The sequence below is a fragment of the Pseudoliparis swirei genome, chromosome 7, assembly GCF_029220125.1.
Source record: "Pseudoliparis swirei isolate HS2019 ecotype Mariana Trench chromosome 7, NWPU_hadal_v1, whole genome shotgun sequence".
Taxonomy (NCBI): Eukaryota; Metazoa; Chordata; class Actinopteri; order Perciformes; family Liparidae; genus Pseudoliparis; species Pseudoliparis swirei.
In genome coordinates, this window is record NC_079394.1 from 12620947 (window position 1) to 12637543 (window position 16597).

General features: G+C 42.6%; 1 protein-coding gene across 4 annotated transcripts in view; it reads right to left on the reverse strand.

Moving 5' to 3' along the window:
* The window catches only part of kcnt1b (potassium sodium-activated channel subfamily T member 1b), a 79521-nt gene that overhangs the window by 30939 nt on the left and 31985 nt on the right, over window positions 1-16597 (reverse strand). For all 4 annotated transcript variants that reach the window (XM_056419630.1, XM_056419627.1, XM_056419628.1 and 1 more), the window contains exons 4-11: window positions 7437-7516; window positions 6274-6382; window positions 5574-5639; window positions 5430-5478; window positions 5221-5280; window positions 2950-3024; window positions 2640-2723; window positions 280-374 (exon numbers count right to left, since the gene is read on the reverse strand). In XM_056419630.1, the coding sequence (XP_056275605.1) occupies window positions 280-374; window positions 2640-2723; window positions 2950-3024; window positions 5221-5280; window positions 5430-5478; window positions 5574-5639; window positions 6274-6382; window positions 7437-7516 (618 nt within the window). The remainder of the gene's footprint in view (window positions 1-279; window positions 375-2639; window positions 2724-2949; window positions 3025-5220; window positions 5281-5429; window positions 5479-5573; window positions 5640-6273; window positions 6383-7436; window positions 7517-16597) is intronic.

A 16597-nucleotide genomic window follows, 5' to 3' on the forward strand; every position in this document is an offset into this window, starting at 1 on the left:
GACGGTGGTGACAAGGTGGTCATTGTTCACGAGTTTTAATTCATGTTTATTCACCTAAAGAGAGAAAATAAAGAAGTTTCACCAGCAGTAAGTTTCACGCCTATTCATATCCGGGGATCCGTTACACAACGTGTGTAGCTTCTTGCAAACGATCTTCCTCGTCCACGACATGCACAACATGCACGACATGCACGCTATGCACCCGAGCTGGACATGAGGTCTTCTGGGAGAGACCCGTAAACAGGAAACTGCACGTCTGCTGATCAGAGGCTCACTCACCCGGTGAAAACCAGACACATTAAGGTGCAGATCAGGATGAACACCTGGTTGAACATGGCCGAGTGGGTCCTCTGGATGGCACGGTGGAAGTCATTCTGGACATTTGGGGGGGGGGGGGGGAGAGCAAAAGAGATTACTAGACAGCTGGGTTTTTATTATGAAATCCATAACAGTGACTGCTAATTGAAACACTTTGCCAATGAAAACATGTACTAAGTCTGTCACCATCTTTATATTTATTAACTTTGCCTTCATGACGGTGATGATGAATAAATACATATATTTATTTTTCATTGTTTGTCAATGTTTTATGTTGCGTGTCTGACACGTTGTTTAATGTGCTCCTGCTGTCTTGGCCAGGACACTTATGTAAAAACATTTTTTTTGAATCTCAATGAGGATTTTCCTGGTTAAATAAATTAAAATAAATACATTTAAAATAATAAATAATCCGCCACACATGCATTACAGACACTACATTGCGTTTCCTTGAAATCAAGCGGCTCAACACATTTCCCGTTGCCCGTCGTTCGCGTGTCCCGCCTGCCAGCGCCTCTCTTCCTCTCCCTCAGCACACTGTCCCTGTTTTGTGGTCCGCTTGGCCTCGGATTCTACCATCTGCCCAACTACCGCCTTGGCGTGAAGCTTTTACTCTGTCATGGTCTCATCTGAGTCACAGCGGGAGAACACACACACACACACACAAACACACAAACACATTACGCCAGTTGGACACTTCCATGTACACCAGCACCTAACTGTATTCGGAAATCCTGGACAGTATTGATACTTCAACACCAGAGGTCTGTGTACCGGGCACTTTTCACCTTTCATATATTTTTGTTAATGCTGCATTGCAGTGTTTCTGTTTTGCCTGCATTTGCCGTTGGTTCTGCCGATGTGGCCCCCAACACACTATATTTAGAACGGTCTTGTTTCATATATAGGCCGACAGCATATTAAGTATTTGCACGCTCTGCAGTTGCATCATTAATCCACAGCAACGGGGGGCATAATGAAAATCTACTGAATAAGAAGCTGCCTATGAAACCATCCATACAAATACACAACGCAAGAGAAATGAAAGAAATAAGAGTCTGATCAAATTTAAACTAAAAGTGGCATTTACTGCTTTGGTGATATGACAACAGATATTGTGTTCGGGGACAACTGGTATCTGCTGAACACCCTGCTGGCAGCTAGTAACAAGGCTGTTACGATGGAACCACCGTCACAAGATGGATGGTTGAACATCGTGACTGATATGTACGATATGGAAGCGTTAACTCACAGAATGAGAGCTTGAGAGGAGCGATGTCGTGAGAAGTGGGAGAAATGGACGATGTTTACGCGTCAACGATTACACAAGAACACTCGACTGTTTCGAGAGGACAGAGCAAACCAGACCGCTTTTTATTTATTTATTTGTATTTCTCTTGCTGTTGTTATTATTTGTTTTTCATTTCTGTATATATGTGTTACATCTATGGTAAAAAAGACAAAAAAATAAAGTGTTGAAAAAATAAAAGTGCCACTTAATTGATAAATTAAGCCACACCAAAGGGGCGGGGCTTATCTCTGTGGAAACAGTTATCATGTCCTTCATCCGCCATGAAGAACTAACCACAAGTTCTGCGTTATACTTGTTGAGGATCCCATAAACGCCGGGACATCTCACGCCCTCGTGTTTGTTCATAACATCACCCGGAGGCTCACACAGCTCGGTGACTTTCACCGACTACGTCTGAATGACTTCCGCTTCCAGCGCTGCTAGAGCGGTAGCAGCCAGTCAGATTCACCAATGGCGGCGCGTCTCAGCGGTGATTGGCTTTCACAACTCGGTGAGTCGCCTCAAGTTAAAATAGTTAAACTTGAGGCGAATATTCGCAATTCGCGTCAACGTGCCGCCCGGCAAAAATTTGCGTCTGTACGTTTCCTTTGCATGGGACGTACTCGCGCGAGCAAATCACAACACTTTTGTTGTGAACGCACCTTTAGGCAATTGTAAAAAAATGTCCCGAGCAACTCTTTGTCTTTCCTCTAAACGAGTGTCGGCTCTGTGAACCTGATTTATTGGTTGGGGTTGGCTTTTTTAATTAGTCAGCAACCTAATTTATCAACGATAACGGCAACCGATGTTACACAAACTCGTAGCGGATAACACGAGGCTCAACAGATACAGTGGCCGGTGCAGAGGGTGAGCTCCATTGAATTCTCCTCGGACTGCTAATGTCGTATAATCCCCTTATTGTCGTCACTACCCCATGAGCTAAGGGGCCTCCACTATGCCTGCGGCAAGACGGAAAATCTACCTCCAGATCCCTCAGTGGGAACACATTACAGACATTAAAAATACTCACAATCATGTTCTCCAGGGCACCTTTGGCAAGCCAGCAGTTCAGAAACACCGGGATGAAGATGTTCCTCAACGGAGACCAGAAGATCTTCAGGAGGGTGAAAAACGTCAGTGAACTATTCACCCCGACACATTCGGAAATCATTATATCTAGATACAGGGAAGAAATAAATTGAATATGCTCTTGGATGAAGTACACATTAATTAGGGTTTTAATCTTTTGATTATCGGATTGCCCAGATTCAAAATGACCTTGAGTGTCATTACATTAATGAAACATATCGAGTGCTCGGTTGATTAAATGAATCACTCACTGTAATTATAAATGGCACTGAATTGATCATCTCCAATATGAAGGATATCTGGAAGATCTGCTCCCAAATGTTCCCCTGGAAAGCAAAGCGATGGGAAAATGGAAAATGATTTAATAAACCAGCAACCAGCGCAGACAGAGAGAGAAGAGTAGTTCCAGTGGTAATGACCATCAGCAAAGACATGAACACTACTGTACAACAGGCGAGAGGACGACGGTTGTGTATGTTGTGAGTCTGCTAACGGGACGTTGCTAACGGGACGCTGCTAACGGGACGTTGCTGACGGGACGCTGCTGACGGGACGTTGCTGACGGGACGTTGCTGACGGGACGTTGCTGACGGGACGTTGCTGACGGGACGTTGCTGACGGGACGCTGCTGACGGGACGTTGCTAACGGGACGCTGCTGACGGGACGTTGCTGACGGGACGTTGCTGACGGGACGCTGCTGACGGGACGTTGCTAACGGGACCCCGCCATGTTGTCCTCTCAACAAACTTTTCATTGTAGAAAGAAAAGGAGTTTCCTTCGACAACATTTTTTTTAATGCTTCATGAGTTTTTTAATGCTTCATTCTCTGGTATAAATAATTTGAATATTGATCAGAGCTGGAGCGGAGAGGTTGGTAATGAATGCCGTGTTGGGAAACACTAACTGACCTGGTTTAGTTATTTAAGGCATTCAATGCAAGTGCCTATTTGTGGAGCATGATTATGATACTCGGCTACTGTGCGTATACACGGACATATTATTACTATAACCTTTGTAATTCAATTTCTCTTAATCAAAAAGGCTTTCTTCTAGATCTTGTGCCTTTTTTTTTTGGAAGAGTTGACTCTGAACTGCTGTATGTTGCATTCTCTGCTCGTGTTTTCTATAACATATGTTATGTAAATGAAGCTTATTTGCGACCTTGGACTTTTACATGCTGAATTATGTATTCAACAAGGCCTTGAAAGAGGGAAAGCTATTTACAAACGACAGAAGAAAATACGGTGTGAACACTGGCAAGATGTAGGCCAGGTAATAAAGTATATGGCACAATCAATCAAACAATAAGCCAGTGGGACTAAGTACTAATCCCATATGGAGAGTGCAGCAGAGTTCACACGGTGCAGTTCAGAGGTGGCCTCTGGTGATGATGCTCTTTAAAAGCTTAATGAAGAAAATAAAAAGGTGAGTGACACCAAAACATTTGATCAGTAGCTGAAAAAAGGGGATTTTCTCCTTAAATATATATAAAGAGTCATCTGAGAAAAGGGAAAAAAGAGACATAGCAAGACATAAAACGGATAAAATAAACTGCGAATAATAGAAACCCAGACGAAACTCACCACTGGGTCCGAAAGACACCGACAGTCTCAGAGCATCGACGCTAAAGGTCAAAGGTCCACGCCCCTTTCACAAACTCTACATCTCCCTCTGCTTTAGCAGTGTGGAGGAGTCTCACACAAAGACCGGCCCTTGAGGTATTTCCACACAATGCGTAATGCTGATTATCTTCACTCACTACTTGCATAGTTCCCACTTTTAAATGCATATGGAAACCAGCTGAGAGGCACAAAGTGCACCTGTAGAGGACTCTCGCTGAGATGAAACAAAAACAGCACTCCCATATGGGGTCGGATCAGTCTCAATAATTGTAAATGCACAAAGAGAGACTCATCAATGCAAACACAAAGATTCACAAATACACGCAGAACAATTCACAAATATATTCGATTTACAAATGCACGCAGATTTATAACTAAATTAGACAAAAAAATTATCTTGCCTGAAAACGTACATGCTCATACATATACATCTGCCCTCATCTATGTATTTTGTTTCTTTAAATTTAAAAAAGCTCACACACACACACACACACACACACACACAGACACATACATGCATACGCACACATAATTTCTCAATACTCTGACTTTATGATGTTTTGTCCACTGTTTTGTCTGTTATGTCTATGTATTGTCTCTTGTCTTATGATTAAACAAAATTACAACCAAAAAAAATAAAAAAAGACTCAAATGCGCACAGAACAATTCACAAATACATTACAATGCACACATGAATAAATTACAATTTGTTGGTGTGTGGATCACTACACATGTGTTTGTGGGTTTTTGCGACCAGCCTGCCGTGGCTTGTAGCCAATCAGATGTCGCCCTCATTTCCAACCCCTTGTCTCTCGGCCTGGACACTGAAAGCCGACGCGTTGTGTGCTGCACTTTGATCGGACAGCTGTAGGACGTCGGCCGGTGCACCGGTTCCTTACCTTGTAGCTGAGATATGTGATCAACACGGTCTCCAAGAAACTGATTAAGGCCACCGTCACCTGGAGCAGAGGGGAGGGGGACACCGGTGAACCCACAACTCACACCTCGCCTCTTCAACGCTTGTATCTTATGAGCGGCCGCTAACAGTCTGGGTTGCTTTAACATGCACTTCAAACAGTGGGATTTGATTGAAGGTTCTCAGCCTCACCTGTATCGCCCACACAGGTTCCCGTCTGCTAACGCAGAAAATCAACGACCTGTCAAAAAAACCATATGAAGGTTTGTAGTTATATAACTTCAACAATGAGAACGCCTCCGTTTATTATTAAATGCCGTGAAGATGGAAACATACCAGTCGATTCCTGCCGAGTCTGCTGTGCTGTTGTGGTAGCTGTTGTTGCTGCTCCGATATATTGGGCTGTGGAGAAAAAACAGCAACAGGGGAAATACAAGAAGAGCGTGAACGTGTGTGTGTGTGTGTGTGTGTGTGTAAACATACCCACTGGGAAAACATATCTTTTAGTTTGTATGTTGCCATAAAGAAATAAACCCACATGTCTCTAAAAGCTGCTGCCACTACGTCCACATGACTGCACACACACACACACACAGATAAAATCACTCCATCCCTTTCAAAATAAATAAGAAAACATCAGGACCGCCCCAGGATAAAGTAACCGTAAACACACACACATTTAATGTGGTCTTTAGTTTTGGGAGTAATTCTCAATCAGAAAAATAAAAAATGTAGCTTTATTCCAAGTGATGAAAGCAACATTTGAATTTAAACAAATGTTCTCTGCTCTTATCATTTCTTTCACATGTGTTGCTCTATGCAAACGGGACGGGGAAAATGTTCTTGAAAGAACCCTCTGGCATACAAAGGTCATGGTGTTAGTTTCAAATATAATACCAGAGGGTAATAATAGATGGCATTATTAAGAGGCGATATAAGGGGCGGAGCTTTAACTTTTACGACGTTTCACAAGCTATCGAGACAATAAAGACACATCTGGATTCAGGGGTTAACCGATGTGGAGGGTGACTCTCACCATGAGTTCACGGTGTCGCCCTCCTTGGGGACGTCCAGCCAGACTCTCACTATGTAGAGGACACAGGTGAGAATCTTCAGCGAGAAGTTGAACATGCGGATTCTCAGGCCTGTGGACCGACAAAGACAAACGGAAGAGAAAATAAAAATAAAAAAACGTTTGTTCTGGTCCTTTATTTTGTTATGTTGCTTTAAAGCTCTCTCTCTCTCTCTCTCTCTCTCTCTCTCTCTCTCTCTCTCCCCCCCCCCCCCATTGGCCATCATCTAAAGTGAAGACCCTGCAGTGTTGTGACCACCTCTGTCGATTGCTGATCTCTCCTCAGCAGAACGTTGACACATTGCTTGAAAACCAGTTGTTTGGGTGCATAAACGACACTTCAGGCTTCATAAGAGGCCAGATGTGTCGAAGCCCTGAAGCGTGACTAACGTAGTTCTATGCTGCTCCGGCACCCTGTCGCCACAGATTTTCTCTGATGCATGGCTTTCACTGCTTCCCGGGAATAACACAACAGAACAACCCAAGCACTTTTACGGGCTTCGGATATGAAGACGACGCACGGCTAAATACACGAGTGATGGGATGGCAGAGGAAGAGGAAAAGGGGGATTCTAGTCGTATTACCCAATCGGTCACTGCAGCTTCCCTAATATCTTGTGACACCGGCCTCTTCCAGGCGAAGCCGGTGTCGATGTTAAAATGATTTGAAACAAACAAACATAGAGCAACAGACCCCTGCAGCCTGGTCTGACATTTTCATTAGCGTCTGCGTCATTGTCAAAGAAAGCGTGACAGCGACAAGTGGAAAAAAAGAGTTTAGAAATTTAACTTCTTTTTTTTTACGAGATGCAACAAAAAGAGCCGTTTCCAGACACAATGCACCAGTACCTCCATCAGGGGTGTTGTGGCATTGCCGAAAAAAACCCTGCAGCCCTGCCAGTTTCTCAAGAAATGAGCCGTGTTTTCCGTCCTGTAGATGTACGTGTGCACACAGCGAGGCAACGCAACGACATCCGACCGAGACAGGAATACGATACGTGTCGTCAACGGCTGCCATTTCCCACGCTGTGCTTTTATTTGTCCATTTAGCTCCGAGCACATCACGCCTTCTTTTGCATTACAGGCAGAGCGGAGCGGGGGGGGGGGCTCCCCACCGGCTGTACTTACTTGACCTTTGGTTTTTGATGAAGAAGAGCTTCAGCCTCTCCTTGAAGGTGTTTTCATTCACGTAGAACTCCACCTGCACCCTGTGGGGGAAGCAATCACATGTGTAAGTGAACACGTAGCACTGCCGCCAACATATACACACACACACACACACACACACACACACACACATATATATATATATACAGGACTGTCTCAGAAAATTAGAATATTGTGATAAAGTTCTTTATTTTCTGTAATGCAATTAAAAAAATATTAAATATTAAAAGAATAAAAGGCTTGCAATATTTCAGTTGATTTGTAATGAATCCAGAATGCATGACATTTTTGTTTTTTTAATTGCATTACAGAAAATAAAGAACTTTATCACAATATTCTAATTTTCTAATAATATATGTATATATATTATATATACATATATATATGATATATATTAGAAATATATATATTATATATATTATAAATATATATATTATAAATATATACAGGACTGTCTCAGAAAATTAGAATATTGTGATGAAGTTCTTGATTTTCTGTAATGCAATTAAAAAAACAAAAATGTCATGCATTCTGGATTCATTACAAATCAACTGAAATATTGCAAGCCTTTTATTCTTTTAATATTGCTGATTATGGCTTTACTTAAGAAAACTCAAATATCCTATCTCTAAATATTAGAATATCATGAAAAGTATACTAGGGTATTAAACAAATCACTTGAATTGTCTAATTAACTCGAAACACCTGCAAGGGTTTCCTGAGCCTTGACAAACACTCAGCTGTTATAAATCTTCTTTTTTACTTGGTCTGAGGAAATATAAAAATTTTATGAGGATTTTAGAGTTTTTTTAAACTGCAAAAATAATCATAATATATTAAAAAGAAAAAAATTGCAATATTTTCAGTTGATTTGTATGAATCCAGAATGCATGACATTTTTGTTTTTTTAATTGCATTACAGAAAATAAAGAACTTTATCACAATATTCTAATTTTCTGAGACAGTCCTGTACATATATAGACACACCCACAGAACTGACCAAGCCCTGATAATCTTACCTTGGTGCTGTATGTAATCAGGTGGGAGCCAAAGCAGTGGATTTGCATTGATATTACTTTGGCAGCAGATCAAGATAATACCTGAGTTTCGGTACAGATGCCAAAATAAGATACTTGGAATAAACCCCAGTTTTTACAATGTATTTAAAATGCTTTAAGTAGCTGAAAATAGGCCCCAACAAATAAGTTATTTATTCCTGTTTGCATAGCGCTTTGCCAAAAAAGTGCCGTACCCAGCAAATGCATATGAGCTTGAAACTCAATGTGCTTGATACATTATAACATAAATAAAAGGCCAATTTGTTGTTGTTACCCACCGGCCGGAGCTCATATGCATAATGTAAAAGATATGACACAAATGCGATGGCACAGTTGTTGATAATTGCTCCGAGACGTTCGATCTTCCTAATTGGTAAATTTGCGCGTGTAACATGGACAATAGTGCTCTTAATATTTCATGAACACATTTGCACGGCAGCCCGTCTCCCTGCCTGCTTTACACTGAGCATTAACACAAAAGAGTCCTTTTATAAAGTGATAATAGATGTCATCAACTCCCACCTTCAAAACTCTTCTCCTTCAAATCAAATGGACTGTTTTCTCACTTATGACCGAAGCACTAGAAGGTTTAATGGACTTTAACAGGCGTGGGAGCATTGGCCAAGCGACCTCTGAAGTATTGTTAGAAGTGGGACAAATAAATGCGAATTTTTCTGGGATTAGCGAGAATAGACCAGGCCGGGAAAAGTGAATGCGGAATGTGAGTAATAAAACAGATCAAAGGGGACCCCAGTTCCATTAGACTACAACAATAGGAAAGCAACAAGGCATCCATCAGGCCGGCCGACAGGGAGAGTGGCTGTAAAATCAAATGAAAGCATCGAGGCCATCGCTGGGACGATAAGCAGAGGGCCAGGTGTGACAGAACAGGGGTCCTGAGGGGTCAGCGGAGGCGTTTACAACCGGCTCGACACGACAGGACCATGGCACCTCTTGTGATATTCAAATGAAGACCTGGTTGATTGTGTGTTCAGGAGCCCATATCCTGACCAAATGGGCCAGAGAGGATGTTACTACGAAGTGAATAAACACAAGCCTGGATTCATGTGTGTTAACCTGCCTGTAGATCAATGGTCATTGATATGATAATGTGATATATGTCTCCCAATATGTTCTGTATCCTGACCCCCGGTTAGAGTGTGTTTGATGTCACTGGCATCGGGAAGTCTCACCAGGTCTGAAAGGATCATAAAGAGGGTACCCTAAGTGCCTGAGAGATAAGAGAAGACAACGGTCCCCCTCTTTGAAGTGGGACAGAGAGTCGCTCCAGAACCTCTCAGGAAGAGAGGGGGGGGGGGATGAACCCCCCCATCAGCATCCCAAAGAGAGGGACGGATATCCGGTAAAAGTGGGAGGAGCCGAGGGTATAAAGGTGACGAACAGGGAAGAAGAAAAGGAGAGTTTTTGAGAGGTCAGAAAAAGGAGGTTTTTTTGAAAAGAAAAGAGGTTTTTTCATAGGTTGTGGTTTGCGTCAGGCGTCCGTGAAGAACTCACGGACGCCTGACGTACTTTGTCTATTTTTCTTCTTCTTTTCTGAACAGGGAAAAGGAAAGAAGGTCTTTGGGAGAGTTTTTGAGAAAAAATGATTTTTTCATATGCTGTGGTTTGCGTCAGGCGTCCGTGAAGAACTCACGGGTGCCTGACGTACTTTGTCTATTTTTCTTCTTTCTTTTCGGAAAGGCTGAAGAAAAAGAGTTTTTTGAGTTCTTGTGACTTTTGCGTCAGGCTCCCGAGAGGGAACTCACTTATAATTGTACTTTGTTTATTTCTTTCTTCTTTTTTTGAATAAAATACTTGGCTGCCTTGCAGTCTTAAACTTTACATTCGGTTCGTGGACCTACTTTTTTGTGAGTCCTATTTCTTCACCTGTCGACCCACCCGAGGAGACCAAAGGCGGAGACCCGAGAGCGGACCCCCGCCGCCCCCGAGGTGAGTCTGAGCGACATCTACACGGCTACACCCACTGATCTCCGTCACTCAGGGCACATACTGATTCCTCACACACTGGTAACTGACATTTTGTACTAAAGAGAGATATCGCTGCAGCCGGTAGACCTCCGTCTCTCCGCCGAGCCGTGGTTGGTTCGGGGACCAAGAGAGGGACTCGTAACACCGAGTCCTTGTCGCGGAGTTCGTCCTAAGAATAAGAATATTAATAAGTGTCCCGCCAGCCGCTCTACGAGCCTTGTACCCTCAGAGCGGGCTGGGAGGAGACCAGATAATTGAATACACAGCGTTTCTCTCCGCGGAGATCGATCTGACATCATCCGGGGTGTCGCGCGCCGAGCCAAACAGCAACCACTGTCGAGGTGCACGCGCGTCGCTCATCAGGCCCGAACGATCGCAGAATCATATAGAGGGAGTTACTGATCTCCGCCTCCTCTCCCCCTTAACTCGGTCTTCGCCCTCGCTCGAGTTTCCCTCTCCCCCTCGAAGCGTGTAAGGCGAGGATACCGTGACCGGGGCCGTTCGTCAGAAGAGAGGCCGGGCATCGTGACCCGTGTGGACCCGTGTCCTCTCCAGTGCGACAGGTTAGCAGCGCGCGGTGACGCGCTGCGCCTGGGCGCCGCCGACGTGCTTTTACGACAGTTTGCTACACGTCTGTCATTAGAGCACGATTATTTCCCCTCAATAAAGTACCCGGTGTGAGCCGGCTCGCACCTCAAACCTTTCCCCCCCCCCTCTCCATCTCTCCTCTCCCGTCTCGTTCCCCCCCCCTCCCCGCTCCTCTCCTCCCCCGGTTTCCCCTACACGAGAAGACTGCGGCGTGCCTTTTCTTTCCGTCTCCCACCCGAAGGCGACCGAATCGGTTCACGTACGCGTCTCTCTTAACAGTATCTACTGTACTGCCGATCGGTTCCATGAATACAGGTAGCTATTACCAGTTTATGTAACGTTGCGATCTTGTTGGCACTAATGATCATGGAGGGTGAACTAAGCATGGCCTCGTGGATCCTAGAGGGACCTTTAGAGCCTGACGAGATGAGTGCAGGGTGCAGAAAGACAGGCGAGGAGCGTGGGAGGGCAATTACAGTAGCCCAATCCCAAGATAGGTACGTATGCTTGTGCAGATTAAGCGTGTAGGTGGAAGAAAGAATAGGAGATGTGCACCATCTTCCAGCTGTTCCCCCCTCTCTCTCCTCCTCCATCGCCATGGAGACAGCTTCCAAGCCAGGACATGTTCACAGCGGGCTGCGTCTGCGTGGTGTGTATTTCCAGAACAAGGAATTAACCGTATATATATTATACCGTATATATGATGTATACACATACAGATATATGTATCTACATATATATACATACATATATACATATATACATATGTATATATATATATATATATATCTATACACACACATATATATATGTACATACAGACATACTGTATATATAAATATATATGTATATATATATTGGCCTATATATATATATATGTATATATATTTTGGCCTATATATATATATATGTATATATATTTTGGCCTATATATATATATATATGTATATATATATATATATTGGCCGATATATCAAAACAATAACAACAATCTACCTTTTTTCTTTGGGCTCGACAGAAATCAACAGACTATGAAACATGAGATATATACATATATATAAGATATATATATGTGTATATATGTACATATATATATGTATATGTACATACACACATATATTTATATATATATATATTGGTCTATATATACATATACATATATATATATATATATGTACAAATATAGGCCAATCCATAGATCAATAGAGGTTGTTGTCTCCATTGAGCGGCTGTGAGAGTGAACATCTACACAGGCTTCATGTTTACTCAGCTTGACTTCACCTGACCCAGTCTGTAAACACGTTACCGGTTGTGTTGGCTCTGTATTTGATGTCAGATTCAATGAACGCTCCCCGACTCCAGATACCCAGGTCCTGCGTAAACATGACGACTTCCACCTGCGCATAAATGAATGCATAATAAAGGGTCCACTAACACCGTGTACGAATATTAATTAATTCAGGGACCAGCTGAAGCCGACGAGTTGGGGAGAAATAGGCGGTCGATGAGAAAAAGGTGGGTCAAATAATTTGTAATTTGTGTTGCAGTTTATTGTTGTGTTATACAATAGCAACAATAGCCAATTTAAATCAATGTGGTATTGTTCGGAAAGTAGGAACACTTGCCTCAGTCATAAATTGTACAACAGATTAGTGGAAAAAAAAAATACATTGCTACAAATCCTACACTTATAAAGTCTGTATTCCGCACTATAATGTCATAATAATTTGATTTAAAATTCACGCAACAAAAGTGTTAAGTAGAGCTAAAAAAGAAAAAGAAAATGTGACTTATATTTGACTGTTTTTTTCTGAAAATCTTTTAAATGGCGTTTGCCAATGAGAATGAAAAAAAAACATCTTTAGTTGGAATTATCAATTATATTGTGATGAAACACACTAATTCTGAATAAATTGAAAGACAGAGATGTACTTTGGATCTTTGTGGGCTAATTTAAAATGTCAAAATAAAAGTCAGTGATGAGCAGCTGACTTTGTAAATGTAGAAAGCTAGATTACAGGATAAGTATTAAAGTCAATACCTGTACTCCCTCTCCTGCAGGATCAGTTTTTGTTTTAAGTACGTGGGTAAAAGGTAAGTCCTTTACTTTTTATGTTCAAGTAATTGAAAACCACTAAAACATAAAAGAAAAGAAAAATGATTTTCTAAGTACCTCCGATAGGGCTACAAATGGAACGTCTTCCAACTTGGTGTTGCCAGTAGTTGCCAGAGCAATGCCTTTTAAGTACTTACGCTCTTTTTTTTGGCATCTCTGTTATCTGCAAACCACATTAGCCCGACATCGCGGATATAAAAAAAACAGAGCAGTTTGAATATCCGAGAGGGCAGAAAGCATCCGACAGGTTGGTGCTTCTTAACCTTAAGAAGAGACACTCCCTTTACTTCCATAAAGAATAAAGATGGACTAAACTTTGTCACACTGTTGGGGAATGACCTGTGGTCCTCAGTTACCGGTCTACATGGTGTGTACAGCCTTTTGATCACATGACAGAGTCAGAGGTTCGTGATCATAATGAAAGTACTGAGGAACTAAAGTAATCCGAGAGACGATGGAGCTGCAGGGAACGACCTGTGATCAAATACACAGAGCGCCCCATGACTGTTGCCAGTGATAGGATGACAATGTGATGCACGCTATACAGAGAGTATCTACAACTGCATTACTCTCTGTGAATTAAACATCAATCTGTTGACCGTGAGATATTCAAAGCTGTGTTCATGCTCATGAAGGGAGGAGGGAAAACAACCAATTGTTGAACAGCCACCAGATGCTCTGCGGCATATGGACTACATGTCAGAGGGCACCGGGAAACAGCAGCATCAGTTAGCGCCGCGCAACATTACCACGGGAACTCTGAGCATTAAAACATCTCTCCTGAGACAACCCGGTGTCCAGCAAAAATACATCCCCATGCAAAGGATCTGCACATCCAAGTCGGATTCGAGGGGGAAAATAATTCTCCACTTGATTAAGTTTAGTAAAAAGCATCAAGATTTGGGTTAAAATGACAATGGAATACATAAATAAAATCACTGATGCTTATGCTCTTGATTCAAAGCAGCAATTTAATCATGTAATGTCCAGTCGTGTTGAGGGCCCCACCGAAATAACTACATCACCACAAGTACTGGCAAACCAACAGATGTGGCAGTTACTTCCCCAGTTATCTCTGACCAATCGGAGTTGAACTCCACACTATGGTTCTACGTTTGAGTTTTTCTTTTCCTGCGCGATCTAGCCAGAGAAAAATATTTTGCCTCCCCCTACACCAGGGGCGTCAAACTCATCTTCACCGTGGGATCAGCATCATGGCCGCCTCTTAAAGGGCCAGTGTAACTGAAGCGCTGTATAAACTATAAAATATACTGTGAGATAACTCTCTTTGCATTTGATTATGGTTTATTCAAGAGTAGAAATATTGGACACATGAACAATTCTCTAATATTATAACAAATCCATTTAATTTGAAACCTTCAAAATAAAAGCACATGATATAAAGGTGAGCATATGTCTTTCAAGCCGTCAGGGGCCGCATAAAATGACGTGGTGGGCCGCATTCGGCCCGCGGGCCTTGTGTTTGACACCTGTGCCCTACACTAATCGTTTTATCCATTTTTTGGTTATCAAATAAAAAGACTAAAATCAACCGTCATGTTTTATCCACCTTGCTGCCAAACCTGTGACAAACCGTGTCAAATGAAGTTGGACTTTCGCCCACTTCCCCCAGTGCCACCCACGAGACTCCCGCTTCCAGGACAACTGAAATACTTCTTGCACCTCAGCTCTCAATCCATTTTCTTGCGAGTTCCCAAATGTTACCGTGCAAGTCGAGATGAGAAGGAAGTTTATTTATAGAGCACATTTTCAAAAGTACAGAAGTTAACCCGAGTGCTGTACTTTGGCCAAACAACAATAGACTGTAGAGGACGGCTCACTCCTTCGATACTTCCATCATCAGCTCTGGTAACAGAGCTTGAAAGCCTTATTGTAGAGCCCTTCACATTCCATCATGCCATCACAATAAGATCCAGACTTTTGGGCACTCTTTCCAATTACATCAAATACAATATTCTTTTCCCTCAGATTTCAGGTTTGATCATCCCCCCTGTCGGCTTGTTGAAAATATAAACCTTCCTATGCATCATCCTCACACATTAGCTAGGTATAAAAACCCACAAGTCTACACACTTTGTTTTCCTCTGCTTCTGTTCCATTGAGCGGTTGCTTTTGCAAATGAAAGTACTTTGTCAAATAGATACTGAGAGCAGGACTCTCAACAGGGACATGTAGGAGTTTCTGTTATAATCAGATGTGAGGTGGATAAACACCTTAATGGAAGCTGGGGTTGCCCGTGGGCTGAAAGGATGAACGATAAAGAGCAGGGACCGATCATTTCTGGTCCTCCAAGGCATCTGTAAGCGGCTGTATGTGTGCGTTGGAGGTTGTGCAGAGGGTCTTTGCTATTCTGTGCGTGCACATATATTCAAGGACGCAGAAATCCCCTGAAGCATTTTGTTCCAAAGATTTTTGTAATTGCATAGCGGCAGAATTAATTATATTTGAATCAGCATATCAAGAGACGCTGATTCAAAGGAGTTATCACACGTCTTTCAAGGTCTATGAAGGAGTTCTGACACAAATGTGCAGCTATAATGAGAATGCCACTCAACAAATAAAACCTCCTGTTGACTGGAGTGAAGATTTCCAGAGCACAGAAGCTAATTTGCTGAACAGTTGGAATACATGCCAGGCACTCCCTGAGAATCCTCATCAAAGAGATGTTCCTTGCTCCTAAAAAGAGACAACAGAACGTGTCAAACCCAGAAAACAGAGGATTTGGGAGGATGCTAGTCGAGTGCTCTGAACGCATAACTCTGCATTGGACCCTTGGCCCGATCCATGAAAGAAACAGAACATCTATGCAAGCTGCTTATTGCAGCTTTTGAGCTAACTTGCCAGCGGCCCATAGACGACACCACTATGATCCATGAGCTGTCTGGTTAGGAGATTTGAACTGAGATGAAACCAAACAAAAATAACCAAAACATGTGGTGATTGTGTCCTGATGGTGTCTTCAACAATCCACGGATGTTCAGCGTTCCTACCCTCAGAATCAGCTTCCCGAGATGCAAGGTCAGGGGACACTGCTCACTGTGTTAGTACCAAAAGCTACCACTAGGTGCTGCCATACCATTTAATATGAGGCAATTGGAAACAAAGATTCATCAAGAAAGCTTCCGAGAAAAAGGCTCCAACAGGGGTTTTACAGATCCTAACCCTTAAATTCCCCTTTAGGTTGCTGCTCAGCACCGTAGAAAGTACTGAGACCTCAGGGCCCGAACCGGCCTTGAGCGTATGAGACTGTCACATTGGACAATGGCATCTTTGGGCCCTTTGTAACAGAAGGTCACAAAAGGGTTGTCCACAATCTTCTTTCTTAGCATGAGTCCTTTTTCAGAAATGTC